The following is a 20,534-nucleotide window of genomic DNA, read 5'->3' as shown; positions in this document are numbered from 1 at the left end:
TCTGCTTCTCTCCTAGGTGCCTAGGCATGGGTTAAGTGCTCACTACTTGTTGAATGAATGATTGAGGTTGTGTGTAAGGGGGTACATCTAGGGATCTGAGGTCTGTGGAGTTTCTGGGATGCCTGCTCTGGAAAATGGAGGCTTTCACTCTGTGAGTTGGGAGGGTGTGGGGCAGTGTGGGTTGGCTGGACCAGCTGTTACTTCGGAGCTCCACGCCTGGAGAGTTGGGCCTCTGGGCAGAGCTGAGGGCCCAGAGTGGCTCTCAGCTTAAAGGATCTTGGCTTAGAAGGAATGTGCAGTGGGCTGCCTCTGCTCAGGAGGGGCTAAAAAAAGCCTCACCCTCCCCTGGGCTTTGTGTGAGGGTTATCAACTGCTCAAGTCAGCTCATCTCTCCGGCTGCTCTGGCATGTTTGAGAAGGTCTGTTTCCCTGGTCCTCCTGGGTTTCCACCAATTGGCAGGAAGGGATCAGCCTGTCCTAGAGGTGAAGAGAGAGGTGTGGCGTGAAGGGGAGGGGGCTGGTGGCCCCAAACCTGGTGACAATACACAGTTGTCAGCTGTACCCTGCTGGCGTTTCTTCCTTTTATAGTCAGCAGCAGTTGCTCTTGCTCTCACCCAGCCCCTCTGTGGGGGCTCCTGCCCAGGATAAAAGGGAAGGGAGGCGGCCCAGGCTCCTATCTCATCTCCCAGATGCCACGTCTCTTGGTTTCTTCTTAGATCACTCCTCTGCCGAAGATCCCAACAAGACAACATGGCTCCCAAGAAGCCTGAGCCTAAGAAGGAGGCGGCCAAGCCAGCTCCAGCTCCAGCCCCTGCACCAGCCCCTGCCCCAGCTCCTGAGGCTCCCAAGGAACCTGCCTTTGACCCCAAGAGTGTAAAGGTAAGTGAGGCTCAGCCATTGGGATAGAGGTGGGGATGACATTCAGAGTCCTTTTGCTCTGGAGCTTAGAGATCTACTTTATGTGGGGCGGACTGGGATGAGGACTAGGTGTCCATGACCCAGACTGCAGTCCCATGGGCCAGTGGAGCGGGTGTTGGGGTTGATTGATGAGGGGGAGATAGGGTCATAAACCTTTTCCATCAAGAATGAGGTGCTGCTTTGAGGGAGCCCTGTCCTGCTACCCTAGATTTGTGCAGCTAGTTGGGAATGGAGAGAGATACAACCAACCATTCATCCACCCTTTTATAAGGCATTATGAGGACCACCACAGCAAAGTAAAAGAGACTAGCCTTTTCCTAGGAGGTAGTGGGATATCTTTATGGAGAATGGACACAGGGGAGCTGCCAGTGTAACTTGGAGTAAATGATATAAACAGTCAGGGAATATCCTCCCTGTGCACGGCAGTTTGGGAAAGGCTTCACTCACAAACACTCTTATGGCAGGTGAGGGCAGGGTGGGAAGGAGGTTGTGGTTAAGGTAAGAGGAGCTTGGATTCCTGTCTTTCTCTTTCCTTACCCAGACAGGCCTTTCCTTCTGTGGTCTTAGCCTGGGTTCCTATCTGTAGCATGCAGAGGACTGGCCCACCCAGGGCTGAGACCCTCTCTCCAACCGGATCAGGAAGCTGGGCCTGGTTCCTTTTCCCCACCCTGCTCTCCTCACACAAAACATTCCTTTCCCTGGAGCTGGTGTGGGCCCTGCCTGCTGACTCAGTCATGTTAGGCCTCCCAGCTCTCTGGCCCAGCTGCTGAAGGAATGGAACTGGTGGGAGAGGGGCGGGCTGAAAAGAGAGGGGGCCAGAGACCTCTGGAGAGGAGCAGTTTTAAGCCTTGGCACCAGAATGGAAGAGGTCAAGTGGCTACTGGTATGAAGAGCTATTAATAACAGGTTGGGAGTGCTGAGCCCCCAGGGATCTCAGCCTCAGGACAGGGCTGGGGGTGGTGAGGTATTGGGTCAAAATAAGAGCACAGGACCAGGTTCTGTGACAAGCAGTCAGGGAAATTAAAACCCAGAGCTCTAGTTGTACGACCTCCCTGCCCTCTGAGAATTCCTCTCATACCCACAGCTGGGATAACCCTACAATTATTATGCCAAAGACCCAGTCCCCGCAAGGGGCAGGAGTTAAGGTGGAACTGCTTAGCCAAGAGATGGAGGCAATTGCCCCATTTCTGAACTTGGTTATGGCTCACTCTGGGGAAACTGAGGCTACTGTAGGACCCTGAAAACACCTGCAGGTTTTCTAGGTCATACATCACTCCCTCTACAAGCTGAGCCTGGCAGGAAAAGCTATTTCCCCCTTCAAGATCCCTCCTCGCCTTTATTTCTGATTTGTTCCCATAAAGCACTGTGCCTTTGGGTGGGTTGCCAGGCCTGGTCCCTGGTGTTTGGGCAACAGCTGCCTACTGGCATCAAACTGGTGTCCTTCCCTTGGCCTGTCACTTCTTTCATTCACTCTCCTCTCTCAATTTCTCACCCGTGAGAAATTGCACACCTGGTTGCAACCCTCTTTTCCATGTCTGCATCTTCATGGGCGTTGTTGGAAGTTGTTGGGGGTTGTTGAAGTTGCTTTGAAGTAGGAAAAAAACAGGTATCTTTATGAGAGCCATTTCCCCTATTATTGTGTTATACTTACCCAGTTCCTTTGATTAGAAGGTTCTTTCCTCCAGGATAGAGCAGAAGCCAGGTGAGGTGACTCATGTTTATAATCCCAGCCCTTTGGGAGGCCGAGGTGGGAGGGTCATTTGAGGCCAGGCATTTGAGTCCAGCCCAGGCAACATGGCAAGATCCTTGTCTCTACAAATAAATAAATAAATTATAAAAAAGATTCGAAGATAGAACAGAAGCAAACTTAAGCCCAATGTGTGTAGTTATGACCACATCTATTGAGATTTTATGTTTTTACATTAATTGCTCTTACATGTTTATTCCTGGTACTTAAAGCATTGCAAAGTAAGGCAAACTGTGCCTTTTCCTCAGAGTGAATGCAGAGCATCCTTCACCCCATCTAGGGGGTTCCTTTAACTTTCTGACCACCCCCTACTTTTGGCAAAGTCTATTCCTGGCCACAGCTAGTTTTCTTTCCAACCTGGTTAACTACCAACTGCCCCAACCCATCCCCAGCTCATGGCTGCCACCTCTGGGTCCTCATGAATGGAGGTCAGTTCTTGGAGATGAGGAGATGGGATGGGCACAGCACAAGCAGCAGCAGAATTAGGACTAGGGATGATGGCACTTGAAGAAGAGGCTCCAGGATTGGAACCACCACCAGTGGAGAGGGGAGGGGAGGGGATGGGATGGGGTGGGATGGGGTGCGTAAGGACCATGAGGTAACATACAAGATCTTAAATCAAAATGATGACTTGGGCTGGGTGCGGTGGGTCATGCCTATAATCTCAGCACTTTGGGAGGTGGAGACGGGTGGATCACCTGAGGTAAGGAGTTCGAGGCCAGCCTGGTTAACATGGTGAAACCCTGTCTCTACTAAATATACAAAAAATTAGCTGGGCATTGTGGCGGGCGCCTGTAATCCCAGCTACTGAGGTAGGAGAATTGCTTGAACCTGGGAGACAGATGTGGCAGTGAGCCAAGGTTGCACCATTGCACTCCAGCCTGGGTGACAAGTGCAAAACTCCATCTCAAAAAATAAGAATAAAAAAAAAATAAAATAAAATGATGACTTATGCTTGGCCATTGTCATTCACTCTCCTCTTCTGTACTCAGCTTTAAATTATTATGCATTATGAGGGGGAAGTCCAAAATGTATTACTTCCTGCAACAAATATTTTTTCAATGCCTACTATGTACTGAGCATTTCAGTGAACAATAACAAGAATCCTTGCCTGAGGGAACAGTGGCTTCAAGGAGACAGAGTGCACATAAAGGCATGATTGGAAACAATTAGGAAGCATGGAGGGCCCATGCTAATTACTCTTGCTGTCCCAGAGTGCCTAAGAGTGTGTCAGAAGGCAAAATTACAGCACTTTTAGTTTTAAGATCTGAATTGGCTTTTATGTTTGAGTCTAGAATCTGGCAACAACCAGCCGAGCAGAGGAGGTGGTATTATAGACAGAGAAGGGCGGAGGCAAGCAGAAACAAAGAGCAAAATGCAAATTGGTCATTGCAAAGTTACTTTTCTTGTAAACGTTAAAACAGATGGCACTTTCTTATCATGCTGGCTGAAACTGTCCTGTTTGGGGATCTGGCTATTATCTCTCACTTTCCTGATTTCCTGGAGAATCAGATGAACAACTTAGTTTCAGCTTGGTGACATGGAACTTCAGTATGAGTGAATCTATTCTGGTTTGGTCTGTTGGGCCTATTATAGGAGCTCAGTACAAACCAATGGCCTCTTATAAATTGTACTTAACTAAGGACATGTGCGGAAGGAGGGGCTGGAGTGGGATGGGGTGTGGGAAGCCTTCATTGAAGGGAGTGGATTTAAAATCAGAATCAAACAGAAAGAGGAGTCCAAGGGTGGGGAGTGGTGGTGCCCAAAGAGGGCAGAAGTGCAGCTTGTCAGAGGACTATGGACTAGGAAGAGATTGAAGGGGCAACAGGGAGGGCAGTTTGTGGGTGGCTAAGATGAAGAATTTACCTTTGACCCAAAGGCATTGCAATAGGGAGTCCGTGTAGGTTCTACAATTACCCAGGGAATTTTTCTTTCTCTTTCTCTCTTACCTGGAGCCATCACTTAATAAAGTGGTATTCAGAGAACTTCAGAGTCTACATTATAGTTGTCCCTCGTTCTCTGTAGGGAATTGGTTCCAGGACCCCCATGGATACCAAAATCTGAGGATGCTCAAACCTCCTATATAAAGTTTGCATATAATCTACACACAGCCTCCTGTATAATTTAAATCTTCTCTAGGTTACTTATAATACTTAGTACAATGTAAATACTATGTGATAGTTGTTATGTTATGTATTTTTTGTATTATATTTTATTGTCACGTGATTATTTATTGTTTTCTGAATATTTTCAATCCAGAGTTGGTTGAAGCTGGGGAGGAGGGCTGACCGGATTTTATAGCCTGTCAGTTGTGTCTCATTCATCAGGAGACTTGTGTTTTACCCTTAGCACAAGTCTCCTTCCTTGCTTATGAGTGGCCTGCTGGAGGTGGCCAGACTGTATTGGAAGCCACTTCTGCTTCTGCTTCCCTTTGGGGACCTTTACAATTGCCTTTAGCAATCCAAGCCCTCACTTCTATTTCCCTCCCTGCAGATAGACTTCACTGCTGACCAGATTGAAGGTGAGTATTGACAACCCCCCTGTCCATCTCTATTGCATTTTCCTGGAGGAGGAGGAAGAGGAGGAGGAGGAAGAGGAGGAGTAGTTGTTGTCCTCATGGTAATAGTAATCACTATCATCGTCATAGCAAACCTGTATTGAGCATCTACCATGTGTCAGGCACAGTCCTAGGCACTTTATATGGATTCACTCCTTTAATTCTCATAACAACACCATGAGGTAGCAACTGTTACCTCCCCCATGTACAAGTGATAAAACGGAGACACAGAGATGGGGTGACTTGCCCAGTCTCACATGGCGGTCAGCAGTAGAGCTCAGGTTCAAACTCAGGCAATCTGATTCCAGATCTGTTTTCTGGAGTCTTTCTCCCCGCCAGACTGCTTGGAGCACAGCAGATGCTTAACAAAAGTTAGTGCCTTTTTTTCTCTACTCCAAAGATCTATCTAAGATATTTGGAAGCCCTCATTTCTGTTCCCATTATTGGAAAGCCCTCCTTAGTTTACCCGCTTCCTCTCCTGCCACCATGAAGTCTGCCAAGATGCTAACCCACTAATGGTGGCAGGGCCAATGAAATGTTTTATCACGTGATGCTCCGTGTCCCCCAGCTGTAAAGCAGGACTCACTGTCATTGCAGTATATCCCTCTGTTTCCCCCACCAAATGCCTCCAGGACATAAAATGATAGGAATTGGAAGGGACCTTGAACAGTCACCTAATCCAGCCCCCTCATTTTAAGCACATACTCTCTTTTAAAAATCAAATGAATATTTGCACATGGTAAAACAAAAAAGCAAACACACACACACATATTGCTTAAAAGTAAATAATAAAAAATAAAAATCCTTTTTTTCCATGCTGATTCCTCTCCCAAAGACAACCACTGTGGGAAGGCGTTTATGTATCCTTTCAGAAAAATATACAATGATACACAAGCTTGTGTATATGTATGATGAGTGTATACAGTTTATACAAATCAAGCCATGTGATACACACTGTCCACCTTTTATTAAATATATACTTGGATTTAGTAATATACAGTATTTGGATATCTTTTCACAATTAACACAAACAGTTCTTTTTTTGTTTGATGCAGAGTCTCGCTCTGTCGCCCAGGCTGGAATGCAATGGCGTGATCTCCGCTCACTGCAACCTCCATCTCTCAGGTTCACGCCATTCTCCTGCCTCAGCCTCTGGAGGAGCTGGGACTACAGGCGCCTGCCACCATGCCCAGCTAATTTTTTTGTATTTTTAGTAGAGACGGGGTTTCACTGTGTTAGCTAGGATGGTCTTAATCTCCTGACCTCATGATCTGCCCGCCTCGGCCTCCCAAAAGTGCTGGGATTACAGGTGTGAGCCAACGCGCCCAGCCACACGAACAGTTCTACTTCATTCTTTTAAACAATTATATAGACTCTCACACATAGATGTAACTTTTTAATTTAATCAGGACTATATTGATAGGCTTTCAGATTGTTTCCGGTTGGAGGATATCAGCTTTCTTTTCCCAGGTGGTCTTCCTAGCAGTGGTTTAAAGGATGGTGCATTTTAAATTATAATGGTTATTGCCAGGTTGCTCTCCAAAAAAGTGACACCAGTTTACCCACAAATACAGCGTGAGAGCTGGCATATGCCTTTTGAAACTAGTGAATTGAGCCTGACTCTATTTTCATAATACTCAGTGGATACTCACTTGCAGTCAGCATTAATTTTAATGTAGTTTAGTTAAACGTATACTTATGTGGATATAGAAACACAAGGACACTAGTGAGGACTGGAAAATCAACTAATGATTTAAAATTTTAATTTCCCAAATGGCCAACTGGAACAGATGCTTGTGTCTTTTCAGGGCTGATGGGGAGGGGGTAACTTATTCTGATCTTTTATCCCTCCAACCTTGAAGACATTTTTCCTTCTGTTGAATCAGAATTGTTTTTCCTTTAATTTTACCCCAGCGATCTTTTCATTTGTTTTTTGGTGAAGATGATAATGGTTTTCTCATGTTATGGTGGAAAGAACATAATGTGGAATTAGGAGACTTTCGTATTAGCCCCAATTCTTCCACTATTGGCCATGAGACTTCGGACAAGTCACTTCTTTAAATCTTAATTTTCTTATCTACAAAGTGAGGGTATTTGGGTTTCAATTCAGACATTCTAGTCCATTCAGCATCCTCTAGATATCCTCCATCTATTTGGAGAGTTTTCAAATCCCTCCTAAGATTTATATTCTCTAGGTGACATGCCCCAATTTATTTTATTTTATTTTATTTTATTTTATGCTATCATTTTATTTTATTTTGAGACAAGGTCTTGCTGTGTCACCTAGGCTGGAGTCCAATGGTGCTATCATAGCTCACCGTAACCTTCAATTCCTGGTTTTAAGCAATCCTTTCACCCCAGTCTCCTGAGTAGCTAGTACTACAGGCATGTACCATTGTTTTTATGTTTTATAGAGATGGGGGTCTTGCTATGTTGCCCAGACTGGGCTCCAACTCCTGGCCTCAAGCAATCCTTTGGCGTCCCACTGTGCTGGGATTATAGGCGTTAAGTCACTGTGCCTGGCCTCCCAATTTCTTTTGTGCTTTTTTTTTTTTCCTCATAGGAATTAGCTTCTAACCCTTGACTTCCTTCTCATCCCTCTCCAGATTTCTGTATTCTTTTAGAGAGGGGAGTCACTGCTGTAGTAAGCAGGTGACTACACTACTACAGAGTACTGAGGAAAGGACCCTTGAACATCACCTCTAATACCTGAAGATCACATGGGTTTTTTTTTTTTCCAGTTGTAGTCCTAAACGTCAGTATTTGATTTTTTTTTATGTGCATACCAGACTTCCCAGCAGGCCAGGTGATAGGTTGGAGCATCAGCAGTTATAACAAGCAGGTGTCCTCCTCTTCCTCCTTCCTCCCCATCATTTCCTTGGTTTCCTTAATAGTTGATCATAAGTCACATCTACATTGGCTTTTAAATGAGGATAATAATACCGATAGCATAAGTTTTTCTCATAAAGATTAATAAAGTGTTCTGTGCAAAATTATTTGCTCAGGACCTGGTTCATGGTAAGTGCTCAAATCATAGGTCATTGTTCTTATTACCCTCCTCTTCAGGTTTCACCCTGTTATTAAGCATCATTACATCTTTTTTTTTTTTTTTTTGAGACAGAGTTTTGCTCTTGTTGCCCAGGCTGGAGTGCAAAGGTGTGATCTCTGCTCACCGCAAACTCCACCTTCCGGGTTCAAGCAATGCTCCTGCTTCAGCTTCCCGAGTAGTTGAGATTACAGGTATGCATCACCAGGCCCAGCTAATTTTGTATTTTTAGTATAGATGGAGTTTCTCCATGTTCGTCAGGCTGGTCTCGAACTCCTAACCTCAGGTGATCCTCCCACCTCGGCCTCCCAAAGTACTGGTATTACAGGCGTGAACCATTGTGCCAGGCACATCATTACATTTTCTTTTGACGGGACTTCCTCTTTTGTTAAACTTGACCTCACTCTTCTGAATGAACTAGGAGATCAAAAAGTCTGACTTCAGATTCAACTAACAAATACGTATTTATTGAGCACTGAATTTGCGCCAGACACCATGCTAATTGTTTTAAAAGTAAAAAAGATTAAATCCTGGCCAGGTGCAGTGGCTCACACCTGTAATCTCAGCACTTTGGGAGGCTGAAGCAGGTGGATCACTTGAGGTCATGAGTTCGAGACCAGCCTGGCCAACATGGTGAAACCCCATCTCTACCAAGAGTATAAAAAATTAGTTGGGTGTGGTGGCGTGCACCTGTAATCCCAGCTACTAGGGAGGCTGAGGCAGAAGAATTGCTTGAACCTGGGAGGTGGAGGTTGCAGTAAGCTGAGATTGTGCCACTGCACTCCAGCCTGGGTGACAGAGCAAGACTTTGTCTCCAAAAAAAATAAAAATAAAAATAAATAAATAAATAAATAAAAAGATTAAATCCTTATAACAAGGCTATGAGGTGGGTGTTATTTCCTTTTTACAAAGGAGGAAACCAAGGTTCAGTGAAGTTAAATGATTTGGCCAAGATCACACAGTTAAGTGATCCAAATTAGGCTTAAACTCAATAAGATAATACTAGCAGCACTGTTTATGCATTTACTATGTGCTGGACATTGTGTTAAAATTTTTTACATACATTATTGTATTTATACACATAGTATATTTACATACATTATTATATTAATCTGAATGTAATTTAAGAAACCTATGATAGCCGGGTGCGGTGACTCACACCTGTAATCCCAGCACTTTGGGAGGCCGATGTGCATGGATCACCTGAGGTCGGGAGTTTGAGACCAACCTGACCAACATGGAGAAACCCCATCTCTACTAAAAATACAAAATTAGCCTGGCGTGGTGGCGCATGCTTGTAATCCCAGCTACTCAGGAGGCTGAGGCAGGAGAATTGCCTGAATCTGGGAGGTGGAGGTTGTGGTGAGCCGAGATCATACCATTGCACTCCAGCCTGGGCAACAAGAGTGAAACTCCATCTCAAAAAGAAAAAAAAATCTAACTAAAAAGAAACCTATGATGTAGGTACCATTTATATAAGAGGTTTTTAGAGGTTAAATATTTCTTTGTCCAAAGTCAAGTAAGCAATGGGAATGAAATTTGAACTCAATTATTCAGTAATGTGGAAGAAATGTGGTTTTATGTCTTTTAAATTCATGTAAAGCCTAAGAAAGAGTTGAAAGTTAAGGTCCGGGGAATCTTCTGTGATATGTGGAATGATTTGTAAATAATCCATATGCAGCCTCTAGGGAAAGAAGTACTTGGAAAGGATTAAAACTGGCTTTTTTCCCTAAGTAGTTCATGAATTCTTTTTTGGCTTATACTGTTAATCTGCTTAGTAAACCACTTCTTTGTGGGTAGCATAAGGTAACTTCAATGCCCCTCCCAGGCCAAATTACCTCCACTAATGAACTGGTTGAATCCCAATCAATGAAGAATTGGGCCTAGGTGTGGTGACTCACGCCTATCATCCCAGCACTTGGGAGGCCAAGGCAGATGGATCACTTGAGGCCGGGAATTTGCGACCAGCCTGGCCAACATGGTGAAACCCAGTCTCTGCTAAAATACAAAAATTAGCCAGGTGTGGTGGTGGTGGGCGCCCGTAGTCCCAGCTACTCAGGAGACTGAGGCACAGGAATTGCTTGAATCTGGGAGGTGGAGGTTGCAGTTAACAGAGATCACACCACTGCACTCCAGCCTGGGTGACAGAGCGAGACTCTGCCTCAAACAAAAACAAACACAAAACAAAAACAAATCAATGAAGAGTTAAGGTTCTTTGAAAAAGGGACCAGGAGTGCCTTCCTTTGGTCTTGCTGCAGGGATATTTGCCCTGCTGCCTTCAAGGAGTCCAGTCCCTATGGTTCTGGGCTGCTAAGTAGGAAACAGAACTAGGAAACAGTTGTAACCACCATTTGTCGATTCCCTTACCATATGCTGGACATTACTTGGCGTGTTTTGTGATCCCACCTGCAACCCGCTCAAGTGATCACTGTATCTCCACTTAGAGCTAAGAAAACGAGGACCCACAGAGGTTAATAGTTTGCCCAAGGCCGTAGGCGAGTGGATGGCAGAGCTGGGGTGGTCTGACAACTGCCTCACCAGGCCTGGGAGCTGCCTTTCAGCCTGGAACAGGCAGTACTGATAATAGCTGACTTTCCAGCCGTCTTATCACTTCGTAAAATGCTTCCACACACTGCGACCTCCCTTTGCTCTCACAGTGACAGGCCCAGGGAGTGGGGTGGAGTTGTCACTCCCTTTGTGTGCACAGGAAGCTGAGACCCAGCCCAGCTTATCCTGCACTCTGAGGCAGAGCCAAGATGAGAATTTAGGAATCCTCAGTTCCGGGCCAGTGCTATTTTCACTTGTCTGTCATTTCAGCAGTCAGGAAACTCACCTACACCGGAGCAGGACGTGTGGGTGGGAGGGGTGGAAACCAGGGAGACATTTGAATTTTTTTTCTTTTTTTTGAGATGGAGTCGCACTCTGTCATCCAGGGTGGAGTGCAGTGGTGCTGTCTCGGCTCACTGCAACCTCTGCCTCCTGAGCTCAAGCGATTCTCGTTCTGCAGCCTCCCAACATTTGAATTTTATAACAATGAAGCAATAGAAGAGACCCCAGGCCCAGCCCTAGAATGGGTTGTGGAGGCACCAGGCTGCCTCTTGGTTTGGCAGAAGATGAGATGGGGACGGGTTCGAGGGAGGGCCTAGGATAATGGACAAAGAGAAATATTGGAATATTTTAACAACCACATGCACCTACTATTCAGCTTGGTGGAGGCTGATTGGCCACCAGTCACCACCTTCAATGGGGATTGGGGGGTATGGCTGGGTCTTTTCTTCACAGAGTTCAAAGAGGCCTTTTCATTGTTTGATCGGACCCCAACTGGAGAGATGAAGATCACCTACGGCCAGTGCGGGGATGTACTGCGGGCCCTGGGTCAGAACCCTACCAACGCCGAGGTGCTGCGTGTGCTGGGCAAGCCCAAGCCCGAAGGTCCGTGCGTCTACATGGCAGACCTCTCCCAGGGTCCAACTTGCAGCCCCTGGGCTCCCTCCTTGTCCAGATTTTCTCTGTCATCTGGGCTCTCTCTTCTCCCACTTTAGCCCCTCAGGAACAGCCTCCCCTACCCGCTTACCCTAGTCCCATTTTGAGAATTTTTCTAGACGTCCCGTACTTAAGTGACCCTGGAGGAAGGTAGCCTGGGCTTGTTTCCCTCACGAGGTTGGGAGTTCCTGCGGGGCAGGAGCTACATTCTGTTGCCTCAGTGTCTGAGGAAGGCTGGGTGGGAATCTGGAAATCTGGTAACTGATGGTTCTCACTCCCCAGCCCAGGAGCTCTCAGGAGAGGCATCTGTCACAGCACCGAGTATCCTGTGGTGGCCATCGTGAGCTGTATTACAAATAATTTGTTTCTAATAATGGTTAGAGTACTGACTTTTACAAATTGTTTGATATGAATTAGAGCAGCTTCGAGATTCTTAGCTCTACATGCTGCCTCTTGCATTCATTTGCACTTCAATAGGTTTTGGTGAGTGTTTAGAAAGTGGTGCAAATGATTCTTTTGTAGCTCATAAGTGCGACCGTGGAGTGTTCATACTCATGTATGAGCTGTGCCTCCGTCAGTCCTTGTTACGGCAGATGAAAAGAGGTGCAGTGGAGTGTGTTCCATTTGTAATGTCATCTGTCATGTGTGCCAGTCAAGTTAACAGCTGCTCTAAAACACACACACATGCTTCTCCTCAGTGGTGTTGGCATGGGATTTGGGGTGGGGTGAGCCTCTCAGCAAGGGCGGGCCATCTCTGGAGGCTTCCTGGGTCCCATATTGGTTCCCCCCTCCATCCCTTGGTTCTGGCCCTTTCCCCTTCTCCTCTGGCTGAAGATAACCGCGGGGGTGAAGGATGTGGGCAGGAAAGGACCAGAGGGCTAGGAGCTTGCCTCTCAGAAGTCAGAAGCAAGTCCTGGGTGCTTATAAAAGAAAGAAATGCTCACATTTGTGGTATTTAATAATAGTTTGCCTCTATTAAATTAAAGCTTTTTAACACACTACCATGTGGGAGAAGTGCACTGTTCACAAGAGAACTGCGAATTTATAAAAATTATTGATTCAGAGTAGCTTCAAGCAGTGTGGTCTAGTGATGGGACCCCATGAAGAGTGCTGCAAACATTTCTTTTTACAGTCCTGTCTGTTTGCCCCTGTGATTATAGGTCTGTCACATGTCAAGGGTCTAAACTGAGTGTGAGGCCCGGGCTGCGTGGCACTTCGGGCCCCTCACATCCTGCTGCTGCCACCCTCAGCTCCTTCACCTGGTTGGCCACCTGGTGCTCAGAGGTCTGGGTGGAGGGCTCCTTTTTCCTTCCACCCTACTCCTTTCACTGAGAAAAGAAGGCCCCTGAGACTGTCTCCCCAGCCCCCAGTCCCCTGCCTTTCTTGGATGGGCAGCTCTGTGTCCTCCAGGAGCACTAATGGATGTACCACCCAGAAGTGGCTGTAGCCCAAGCCCTGGGTGCTGCCAGACTTGGGGTGAGGCCCTCTCTTGACCCTCTGCTCCCCTGAGCACCAGCTCATGTTGCTTTCTCTTTCTTTACCCTGCCTGCCTAAAGAGATGAATGTCAAGATGCTGGACTTTGAGACATTCTTACCCATCCTGCAGCACATCTCCCGCAACAAGGAGCAGGGCACCTATGAGGACTTCGTGGAGGGCCTGCGTGTCTTTGACAAGGAGAGCAATGGCACGGTCATGGGTGCTGAGCTTCGGCATGTCCTTGCCACCCTGGGTATGCCAGCTGGGCAGAGATGAAGACCAAGTGGGAGGAATGGAGGGGTGGGAGGTGCCAAGGTGACATATACTGGTTGGGTTGGGGGGTGGTATACAAGGGTCTTTGGATCCTGAGGATAATGACCTGATCCAGGCCCTGCCTCCCTGGGCTCTGCAAGAACAACCATCCCCAGTTGGGTTTGCTCAGCAGGTACCAGGGTTTGGGAGAGGAGGGGAGAGCAGGTTGGCAGAGCAGGGGTTACTGCTGAGGCCTAAGAGGTGGGACTCAGGGATTCTTTCCTTGTCTTTGCCTGAAACACTGAGGCCCTGGCAGCTGTAAGGCAGAGGGGGAGGCTTCGGAGACTAGGCAAGACCTTAAGACCCTTGACCCCACCCTTCAAAGCATTTGGGGGAGGCTTGGTTTGAACCACTTCCCAGATCCAGGCAGTCTTGAACCTTCAGACTTATGGGGGTTTTTGGGTATTGCCAGTTCCTCCTTTGCCATCTGTAATTAAGAGCGCACCACCTCCGAAACCCATTGCAGGAGAGAAGATGACTGAGGCTGAAGTGGAGCAGCTGTTAGCTGGGCAAGAGGATGCCAATGGCTGCATCAATTATGAAGGTATTAAGCCACGCCTTGCTTCCCAGGGCAGCCAGGGATGGTAGGGTGGGAACATCTTGGATAGGGTAGGCCCAGGAACTGGGGAGTGTGTGTCTGATGTGGGCTTTGGTAGACCCCCTATTGGATGTTGTTCTTTTCCATCTTGTGAGTGAACCTCCTAGTGTAATGGTGGGAGCATGGATTTTGCAGCTAACTCTGTGATAGCTGGTGGACTCGATTAAGTCACTTATTTTCTCTGAGCCTCAGTTTTCCCGTCTGAGGAATAGGGGTGATGCTGGCACCTTTCTCAAGGCTGTGGGGATTCATAATGTAGTTCATTCCATTTGTGTTGAGAATGAGCACAGAGAGTGGGCACAGAGCAGAGTTTAAGTGTCTGCCCTTCTTCCACTTTCTCCCCACCAACCCCCAAATAAGAGCAGGAACTACACAGTCTGGAGAAAGGGGAGTGGGAGGGTTGGAAGTCAGGCAGTGTGGAGAAGGGACAAGTGGTTTATGGGCCTAGAGGTGCTGAGCCACACGGCAGCTGATTTTCACATCTTTCCTAGCCTTTGTCAAGCACATCATGTCGGGGTGAAGCAGAGTCTTCCAGGTGAGTGCAGCCTCCCCTGCCGGTCCCTTCTGGGGTCACTTAGGGCCTTAAGAATACCACCACATGCTCTAGAAGGCATCTGCCCCAGCCCTGACCCCTTAAGAGGAAACCACTTGGGATCAGGACATGAGGACAGCCCTGCTCACTCACCATCTCCTGTCTCCTGCCTGCCCTTGCCTGTTCTCCCTGTCTTGACCCTGTCAGTCACATCCTCTTGCCTCTCCCAGGATCTCTCAAGGCAACACCCTTCCCTCAGGCCTGACGTCTCCTGTACAGGCTCCTGGGACTGAGAAAACCAGATCCCAAGTGGAAGAGAGGGTCCCTGGCCTGTGCTCTTGACCCTGTTCTTCCTCACTTCTTTCCCTAGGTTCTCCCTGTGATCCCCCTGGGTGTGGTAAGGGGCTGGGTATAGGAGGCTGAAATGCCCTTTCCACCTAGTACTTTCTTTCAGGTGCCTGGCCCTTGGCCTTAACCATACCAGGGTGAGTTAGAGAGAGGCCCCGGATGGTTGAGCTGAGGTGGAGTCCTCGACATATCACCATGCCACTGCCCCAAGGACCTTACAGGCCCTCCCTGTTAATAAACTGCTCCAATACGGCCAGGCTGGGCTCCGGGATTATGACCAGTCTCTGTTTTGTTTGTTTTTTAAAAAACTAATTAACAGATTGAGTTGGTTTGTGGTGTGGTGTGTGATAATGTCACCTGCGGTCTCATGTGTGCTCAGAGAAATGAGTAGCATCTGGGAACTAGGAGACAAAGACAAAAGCCTGTGGATCTAGAGATATTGGGGTCAGTCTCAAGAGAGTAAGCTCTGGAAGGCCAGCAGCTGGAAGAGTTGTCACCTGGAGGAGTTTCATTCCCTTCGGGCTCACCCTCTACCTTATCACACCTCCAGGTGGCAGGCAGAGAGGGGCCAGGCTGAGGCAGGGACTCCTCCTGTGGTCCTTGCTGTTGCTGCTTTTAAACAAAAATTGTTGTAAAATACACATAATATAAAATTTACCTTCTTAACCATTTTTAAGCATACAATTCAGTAGAGTAAGGTATATTCACATTGTCATGTAATGGTATTAGTCTCTTTTCATGCTGCTGATAAAGACATACCTGAAACTGGGAAGGAAAAGAGGTTTATTGGACTCACAGTTCCACATGGCTGGGGAGGCCTCACAATCATGGTGGAAGGCGAGGAGGAGCAAAGGCACACCTTACATGGATGGTGGCAGGCAAAGAGAGCTTGTGCAGGGAAACTCCCGTTTTAAAAACCATCAGATCTTGTAGACTTATTCACTATCATGAGAACAGCATGGGAAAGACCTGACCCCATGATTCAGTTACCTCCCACTGGGTCCCTCCCACAACATGTGGGAATTCAAGATGAGATTTGAGTGGGGACACAGCCAAACCATATCAGTAATCAATCTCCAGAACCTTTTCATTTCCACCAGCAGAATCTCTGTACTCATTAAACTACTCCCCATTCCCTCCTTCCCCCAGCCCCTGGCAATCAGCATTCTACTTTCCATTTCTATGAATTTGACCTCTCTAGATAAGTGAAATCAGACAGTGTTTGTCTTTTGTGGCTGGCTTATTTCACTTAGCACAATATCCTCATGTTCCTTTTTTAAGGCGGAATCATATCCCATTGTATAGATGGACCACGGTTTGGTTTGATCCTTGCTTTTTTAGGTACCTCTTCCTCTGAGTGCAAAGTTCCTGGTACTTGGTTCAGTCCTGCCTGTTCTGGACATCTCATTGACTCCAGACACAGGATTGCAGCTCAATGCCTTGGAAAGAGTCAGGGTCAGAGGTCATGAACCTCAGGCTGAGAGGGAAGGGGAGTGGGTGGAGGCATGTGGGAAAAGGAGACACCTGAAAACCAGCAACTGGGAAGAAGGAGCAAGATGATGTGATGAAGTTAAAGACACACGTATATGAGTAGAAATATTTAAATGGGAGCACAGGGGTCCAGTTATCCGAGAAAGGGAGTCCCTACATCCCCCAGAACTCCTCAAGGTGAAATAAATCCTTCCCATGGCCTTTCTATTGCGTAACTGTCAAGCATCCAGCCACAGAACTCTGTGGAACATCTATGAATTCAGCCAAGGCTGCCTGCCTGTCATGGGAAGCTGAGAACCACAAGCCCAAGTTTGCCCTTCTTAGAATTTACAGTCTGGCTGGGGAGACAAGGCCAAGATCTATGTATATGCCCTTTGTTTCCCAGATTTTCTTTGAGGAAGGGTTTCAGCTTTGGGAGTGACTGGTTGAATCTCAAAATCAGGGATCTTCATACAGTTGAGGAGTTCATTGAATCCAGGGGTTCTCAAACTTTGGTTTAGCCCCATAGCCTTTTGTCCAAACTAAATTTTATAAATTCAGTGCATGAAGCTGTAGAACACAGCTTCTTGGGCTGAGGAGGAGAGGGCTGGGTTCAGGATTCTTGGAGCCTCTAACTGGGCTCCTTGGAGCAGAGCCAGTTCACTGATTAGTCAGACTTCCTAAGTGTCGAAATCAGGAAAACAGATCCTTAAAGGTGAAGTGACTTAATCAAGGTCACAGCTAATGTTGACAAGGTCCCTTGAATTCTACTTTTTTTCAATTTTCAACACACCATTTTCAACCTGCCTTTGAAATGTTTTCCAAGCTTGGCTCCTAGGACTCTCTTCCTTGTCCCTACCTCTCAGACTGCTCTTATTGACCTCACTTTCTGCTTCTCTTCTTTAAATCACACCCCCAACTTGAGATGCCAACATTCTCCTTAACACTGGGACCTCATCAGGTTTTCCTCCTTCCCTTCTTTTCTTTCTTTTTTAACATTTATTTTAGGCTCAAGGGTACCTGTGCAGGTTTGTTACACAGGTAAATTGCATGTCTCAGGGGTTTGGTGTACAGATTATTTCACCACTTAAGTAAAACACATAGTACCTGATAGGTAGTTTTTTGATCCTCACCCTCCTCCCTCTCTTCTTTCTTTCTTCAGCAAGTATTTATTGCCCACTGTATTCATTTGTGAAGAACTGGTGTTAAGGTTCCCAGTGATTTGAAAACTGAAAGTGGTCTCCTTGCCCAAAGTAGGTTACTGTTCACTTAAACAAGCACATAAGTATCCAGGGATAAACAGAGAATGATCCCCAAATAGCACAGGGATAACTCTATCTATGTAACATATAGTGTAAGTTTTAAGGAACCAATAAAAGGAGGAACCGGAAGGAAGTGAAGCATTACAAGTATTTTCTCTGGGAGAGGGGCTTTCAGTGAGACCTTAAAGGAAAAGGTGCCCCAAGTTGGTGCTTAGGCCCAGGGAGAAGAAGAGCATGAACAGAGGTCATGGCTCACTCACTAATTCAACAGATGGCCACTGGGTACCTGCTGTGCACATGGCACTGGCATGAGCCTTGGGGACATACTGAACCACACAGACATGGCCCTTGTCCTCATGAAACTTTCAGTCTAGTAGGAAGACAGACATTAGTTATAATCATGTGACAACATCAGCCGACATTTATTGAACACAGTATTAATTAAGATTATATTTGGCTGTGCGTATGGAGACCAAAACACAGTGGCTTAAGAGACACGGAAGTGCGTTTCTTCCTCCCATTGCAATCCAGAGATTGGCAGTCCATAGCTGGCACAGCTGGCATGCTCCACATGGGTCCTCAGGGACCCAAGTTCTTTTATCGTATGGCGTCTTAGTGTGTGACCTCTACACATGGTCTAAGACGCTGCTCCGGCTCAGTCATCACTTCCACTGAGGAAATAGTTCAGGAAGCATTTTCTTTTCTTTTCTTTTTTCTTTTTTTTTGAAATGGAGTCTCACTCTGTGACCCAGGCTGGAATGCAGTGGCATGATCTTGGCTCACTGCAACCTCTGCCTCCCAGTTCAAGTGATTCTCCTGCCTCAGCCTCCAGAGTAGCTGGGATTACAGGCATGCGCCACCACACCTGGCTAATTTTTTGTATTTTTAGCGGAGGTGGGGTTTCACCATGTTGGTCAGGCTGGTCTCAAACTCCTGACCTCAGGTGATCCACCCGCCTTGGCCTCCCCAAGTGCTGGGATTACAGGTGTGAGCCACTGCACCTGGCCAGGAAGTATTTTCTACTTGACAAACCTTGGGAACCAACTTACTCGCTACCTCCGTGGTGTTTGGCTTGTTTATCTGAAGACAGAAGAGGCTCTTGTCCTCCTAGTCATCCTTTCCCCAACTCTGTACTTTGCCCGGCCCATAACTAAGGTTCGGCACTTGCCCCTCCTGGGAAGAGGTATGCATAAAAAGTGACTAAATAAAGTTCACGATTTTCTTCAACTAGACTGACTTCCACTATTTCCTACCAGATCCAGACCATGTACAGTTGGCCCTTGAACAGCATGGGCTTGAACTGTGTGGATCCATTTATATACAGATATTTTTCAATAAAACGTACACTGAGTGTGCCTGTCCCTCCTGCGTCTCCTTTCACCTCCACCTCCTTTTCCACCTCTGCCACCCTGGGACCGTAAGACCAACCCTTCCTCCTCCTTAGCCTACTCGACATGAAGATGAGGAAGATGAAGGCCTTGAAGATTATCCACTTCTACTTAGAAGTAAATATATTTTCTTTTCCTTATGATTTTCTTAATATTTTCTTTTCTCCAACTTACTTTATTAAAGAATGCAGTCTACAATATACATATATACAAAATGTATGTTAATTGACTGTTTATGTTTTTGGTAAGGCTTCCAGTCAACAGTAGGCCATTCATAGTTAAGTTTTTGGGGAATCAAAAGTTATATGCACATTTTGGATTGCATGTGGGTTGGTGCCCCCAACCTCAACGTTGTTTATGGGTCAACTGCAGTTTATGGAAATAGGACTGAGCCCGCTGGGGGCCCTTCCACCACCCTGAGGGGTTCCTGAATGAGGGCCTGAGAAGGTGGCATCTCAGGCAGGATGAGTGTGAGTAAGTGGGCCAGAAGGAGGAGGGGAAAGGTGTCCCAGCTCTGGGGAAGATTTAAGGGGGGCTCTGGCCTGCAACCAGCAACGGCACCATCCTGAGGGGATGATGACACATGAGGGGACACAGGGAAGCTGCTTCTCTGGAAAGAGAGTATGACTGTGTGTTCCCTAAAGGCCAGGCTCTCTGCTCCCTGTGGACAGATGCTGGGGAGAAAGTTGCCCAGAAAGTTGTCAGAGAGAATGGGTATCTTCATGGAAACTTTCCACTGTCAGAGGAACGAACAGCCAGTGACCTTCAGGAGGGAGGTGGGAAAGGAGCAGAGGGATAGAGGGTATTCAGGGGCCTTCTCTAAGTGTCCTCCCTATCCACTGCCACAGGCCCCTGACAGAGGCCAGAGCCTCTACTACCCCGCAGAGAGAAAATGAACAAAGCAGTCACTAGAGCTAAGATGATCATCATATGAGGTCCCCTGATGTCAAAAGTAAATTTCAGAGAGATGATAATAAAGAGCATCATCAACTTACTGAGCACCTACTATGTGCTGGCACTGTGCTAAGCACTTCTATCATTCTCTCATAGCGGTTTAGGAGTTTATGTATTTGTTAATTAAAAATATTTATTAATTTAAAAATATATAGGAAGAATAATAACAACAAACTCGACTCATAATTTTTCTAGTTTCCCTGCTTCAGTTAAAGATGGTAGTATGGGCCAGGCACAGTGGCTCACGCCTGTAATCCCAACACTTTGGGAAGCCGATGTGGGCAGATCACCTGAAGTTAGGAGTTTAAGACCAGCTTGGCCAACATGGTGAAACCCTGTTTCTACTAAAAATACAAAAATTAGGCCGGGCGCGGTGGCTCAAGCCTGTAATCCCAGCACTTTGGGAGGCCGAGACGGGCGGATCACGAGGTCAGGAGATCGAG

At 46.8% G+C, this 20,534-nt stretch overlaps 1 protein-coding gene across 1 annotated transcript; it reads left to right on the top strand.

Annotated features, from left to right (window-relative positions):
• Positions 1–388: 388 nt before the first annotated feature.
• Positions 389–15,294, top strand: MYL4 (myosin, light chain 4, alkali; atrial, embryonic). The gene is made up of 8 exons (XM_011962565.1): positions 389–482; positions 716–878; positions 5,158–5,185; positions 11,550–11,699; positions 13,307–13,480; positions 14,006–14,083; positions 14,629–14,672; positions 15,124–15,294. The coding sequence occupies exons 2-7, from the start codon at positions 750–752 to the stop codon at positions 14,655–14,657; spliced, it is 588 nt and encodes a 195-aa protein (XP_011817955.1). The 5' UTR covers positions 389–482; positions 716–749; the 3' UTR covers positions 14,658–14,672; positions 15,124–15,294.
• The last annotated feature ends 5,240 nt before the right edge of the window (positions 15,295–20,534 follow it).

The sequence above is a fragment of the Colobus angolensis genome, unplaced genomic scaffold, assembly GCF_000951035.1.
Source record: "Colobus angolensis palliatus isolate OR3802 unplaced genomic scaffold, Cang.pa_1.0 Scaffold597, whole genome shotgun sequence".
Taxonomy (NCBI): domain Eukaryota; kingdom Metazoa; phylum Chordata; class Mammalia; order Primates; family Cercopithecidae; genus Colobus; species Colobus angolensis.
The sequence above is the reverse complement of the archived record's forward strand: the minus strand, read 5'-3'. Positions and strand labels throughout refer to the sequence as shown.

What these genes read in the sequence shown, in the direction of transcription:
- MYL4 (XM_011962565.1), top strand. Translation starts at nt 750, where the DNA reads ATGGCTCCCAAGAAGCCTGAGCCTAAGAAGGAGGCGGCCAAGCCAGCT. An exon ending in TTGACCCCAAGAGTGTAAAG is followed by an intron (nt 879 to 5,157) that starts GTAAGTGAGGCT and finishes CCCTCCCTGCAG; the next exon opens with ATAGACTTCACTGCTGACCA. An exon ending in CACTGCTGACCAGATTGAAG is followed by an intron (nt 5,186 to 11,549) that starts GTGAGTATTGAC and finishes TTTTCTTCACAG; the next exon opens with AGTTCAAAGAGGCCTTTTCA.